This window comes from Talpa occidentalis, unplaced genomic scaffold, assembly GCF_014898055.3.
Source record: "Talpa occidentalis isolate TD23 unplaced genomic scaffold, MPIMG_talOcc4v2.1 talOcc4.15, whole genome shotgun sequence".
NCBI lineage: Eukaryota > Metazoa > Chordata > Mammalia > Eulipotyphla > Talpidae > Talpa > Talpa occidentalis.
In genome coordinates, this window is record NW_023601543.1 from 27,713,005 (window position 1) to 27,717,095 (window position 4,091).

General features: G+C 36.3%; 1 protein-coding gene across 1 annotated transcript; it reads right to left on the reverse strand.

The window, feature by feature from the left end:
* Window positions 1–2,053: 2,053 nt before the first annotated feature.
* Window positions 2,054–2,476, reverse strand: LOC119246579 (ubiquitin-fold modifier 1-like). The gene has a single exon (XM_037512939.2). The coding sequence runs from the start codon at window positions 2,419–2,421 to the stop codon at window positions 2,164–2,166; it is 258 nt and encodes an 85-aa protein (XP_037368836.1). The 5' UTR covers window positions 2,422–2,476; the 3' UTR covers window positions 2,054–2,163.
* Window positions 2,477–4,091: the final 1,615 nt, after the last annotated feature.

Sequence of the window (4,091 nt, forward strand, 5' to 3'; positions counted from 1 at the left end):
TAATAATGTCTGTTTCAGATTTGAAAATTCTAACATTGATACTTGGATCTTTCGCAAATTAAATACTTTTTTGTTAAAATTTACTTTTTTTATCTAAAACAGTATTTTAAAGTGTAATAAAACATGAGTTTTATATGTAATAAGAGTGTAATAAAACATAGTAACATAGCTAACTGCAAATGTCAAAAAAAATTGTTACCTGTTTATAGATAGCAACTCTATTTGTAGCATAATTGGCATAAAATTTAGATGGTAATAGTACATAAATACTTTCTACAATATAAGGCCATAATAAAAGCGTCTATTAGATTTAGGGAACTCAATATGACTATAAAAGCAGGAAAATGTCATCAATACACAAGAGTGAAGATTTCCAGAAAATAACTTTTTCTACCTCAAATTATGGTGTTGTTTGACAAGCTCATGACAAATTAATTCTTTGCTGCAGAAATTCAGGATATTTCAAATTTTTGTGGCATATAATATAGCATCTTATACCAACAAGGACAGTCCATCTTTTCATATCAATGCTAGTAAAAGAAGATGGCTCTCTCCTAATCACAAGGCGGGGAACTCTTTTTTTTTTTTTTTTTTTTTAAAGATTTATTTATTTATTTGTACAAGCACTGGGTACAGTCAGAAGCGCGGGAGGGTGAGAGAATTCACCAGAGCCAGAGTGGGGAGCAGAGCAGGCAGAAGGACCGAAGTACACTGCTGAGGGGAGCAGCGGGCGGCAGGAGAGGTCTGCGCGCCATGTGGGACCCTCCTCCAGTGGCCGGGGAGCAGCCGGGAATCAAACCGGCGCTGCAGAGGCTGCGGCCAGCTTCGCAACCCAGCGCTCAACCGCTGCGCCACTGGGGAACTCTTAAAGAGGTGACAGAGCATCAAGTTACACCTCCACATTTTTAAAGTCTGAGCCCTATAACCTACAGAAATTGCCAAGATGCTTTAATATGTCCTTCATTAAATTTATCATAACTATGGAGAAAAACAACACTAATGATATCATAACTTGAAATACTGTTGTAAGAGAAGATGCTTTTGAATTTCTGTATAAAGTGGAGTAGAATGCACATTCTGCTGTTGTTGAATAACTATATTCTATAGATACTAATTAGATACAGTTAATTGTTGTTGCTGTTTGGCTCAACTATATCCTTATTGATTTTCTGCCTGCTGGATCTATTAATTATGGATAAAAAGATGTTGAAGTCTACAGCTATAATAATGGAGTCATCCAACTCTCCTTGAAGTTCTGTAAGTGTTTGCCTCACATATCTAAATGCTCTGTTGTTAGGTGCATACCTATTAAGAATTGTGTTGTCGTAGAGAGTTGACCTTTTAGCATTATGTAATGTCCCTCCTTCTCCCTAATAATTTCCTTGTTCTGAAGTGCACTTTGTCTGATATTAATAAGCTACTCCATTTGTGTTCGCACATTATATGTTTCTCCATTCCTTTATTTTTTTTTTTCAGCAAAGGATGCTTCTAGTTTATTTTCAATTCTCACCATTACAAGTATTGGGTTCTGCAAATCAGTTAAAACACTGTAGTGTAGGATATCAATTTTACACATAAGGGCTATAGAATTTTTTTATCTGACATTAAATTTGTATGAATATATGAAATTTGAAACTTAAAAACCTAAATGATAAAAAGTGTAGTTAAGCATCCACGGATGTCTACATCATGAATTTATCATGAATTAAATGTAGTCAAAAATTTGACTATTTAAGTCTGCAAGTCAGATGTTATCAAGCAAACTGACCTGCATGATCCATAATCCTTTACAATTTTTAACTCAAAGACAAAGAGGAAGATTTCACTCAATTTTAATTTTCCAAATATTTTCTCTAAGAATCATCAGATGCATCCTTCAGTTATTAAGACACAGCTGGATAATCCATTTATCCCAAATGAACTACCTGTGTGTTGTGAGGTAGCAATGAAAGATTATGATCTTCTGTGGAAATGGTATCCTCAATGCATACGCAGTTCCTCTTCCCATGCAGAAATGTGAACAAGAAGGGACAGTCATCTTTTCGTTACTTCATCAATAATTGGTATTTTCATAGGATTTTTAAATGCCTGATTTCAATTTTAAAACAACAGCAACAATACCAATATTTATTCTGAAAAGTATTACGTTCCGAGTAGCAGATTTTAACACCTTCCAACACGATCTCTAGGAATAATTCGTAGTTCTGAACCATGCTTTAGAAAAACATTTCCAGCAGTCTGTGCAGGATTTATTCTTATTCCATTATTAGTAATAATTGCACTTGTTGCTGCAGGAACTTTAAATTCTTCTGCTGCAAACTTTAAGACTGCTGTGAAAGGTGTGCTTTCAGGAGCACTAAGCACTTTGTAGGGCAGTCGCGGATCCGACGTCAGCGTGATCTTAAAGGAAACCTTGAACATGGTGGAGCCGGTCTGGGTAGAGACCCCAAGTCCAGCACGCCCGGTAGCCCCACTTCCGCCGCGGTACCTCCATTCCTTTATTTTTAATCTACATATGCCTTTACATTTAAAGTGGGTAATTTTAGATAATATGTACTTGATTATTGTTTTGATTCATTTCTGGAAATCTGTTTGTAACTAGTGTATTTAACCATCAATGTTTAAGGTGATTATTGATGTAGTTATATTAATATCTACCATATTTATTATTGTTTTTATTAGCTGCCCAAGTTCTTTGTGTTTTTTTTTTTTTGTCTAACACACTTTTTCTGTGTTCTCTAGTTTTAATTGAGTATTTCTCTCTACCATGTAGCAATTCCACTTCTATGTATCTATCCATAGGTTAAAAAACACTAATTTGAAGGGCTATATGCACTCCTGTGTTCCTTGCAACACTATTTACAATAGCCAAAATATGGAATCAACCTAAGTACCCAATGACAGATGAGTGGATTAAGAAGTTTCCATTAGGGCCTCCCTGGTGGCGGTGGCGCAGCGGTTGAGCGCTGGGCTGCAAAGCCGCCCGCAGCCTCTGCAGCACTGGTTCCATCCCCGGCCTCCAGGAGAGGGTCCCACATGGCGCTCAGACCTCTCCTGCAGCCCGCTGCTCCCCTCAGCAGTGTACTTCAGTCCTTCTGCCTGCTCTGCTTCCCGCTCTGACTCTGGTGAATTCTCTCACCCTCCCGCGATTCTGACTGTACCCAGTGCTTGTATAAATAAATAAATCTTTTTTTAAAAGAAAAAAAAAGAAGTTTCCATTAAAGAATGAACTCTTGCCACTTGAGACAGCAAGAATGGAACTACACAGAGCAGATAATGCTAGGTAAAGTAAGTTAGAAGGAGAAACACAAATACCAGATGATCTCACTTATATGTAGAATATGAAGAAACACAACAAAGTCAAAACTAAACCAATAATAAACTCTTGGCATCTAACTGCAGAATTGGAGCAACCAGAAGGGGAGGCTGGTGAGGTAGGAAATGGAGGGGAATGGGGGCCAATGTAACATGGTATATGATTATTGGGATACTGGTAGTAAGGCATAGTGAAAAAAATATATATATATAAAATAAATATTTGTGGAGATTTATAACCCCCAAAAGAATCAACAATGTATATATTTGTAGAGATATATAACCCCCAAAGTAGAATCAATAAAGTAAAACACTTCTATAATTTGAAAATAAATGAATAAATTAGATTTGAGTGGGAAAGAAATACCCCTACTTTGATTTTGGCTGGATTCCGTTATCAGAAGAGAACAATTAAGTGGAGCCTCCTAAAAAAATATTTGGGGCCCAGGTTTTTATTTCTTGCTAATACTGTCTTATTGATTACCATTATTTTCTTTTGGAATACTAAAAATAGTTAGCTTGTTAACCCTGAAAACTGTGTAAGTTACAAGAATCTTAGTAAAATTTGAATATAAACCATGAGAACAGCATGCTTCACTTTGACTATCTCTGGACTGTGCTGTGTCCATTCTAAGACAACCCACCTGCTAAAAGTAGCACTATGCAAAAGACATAAAAGCATTCTGAGATTTTAAAATAATTTCATGTAACACTGCAGGCTCAATCAACAGCATACAGATGGACTTCCAAAAATCTTAGGTGACTGTTTTACTATT

Excerpts from the sequence above, each read along its gene's own strand:
- LOC119246579 (XM_037512939.2), bottom strand. The coding sequence starts at position 2,421 with ATGTTCAAGGTTTCCTTTAAGATCACGCTGACGTCGGATCCGCGACTG.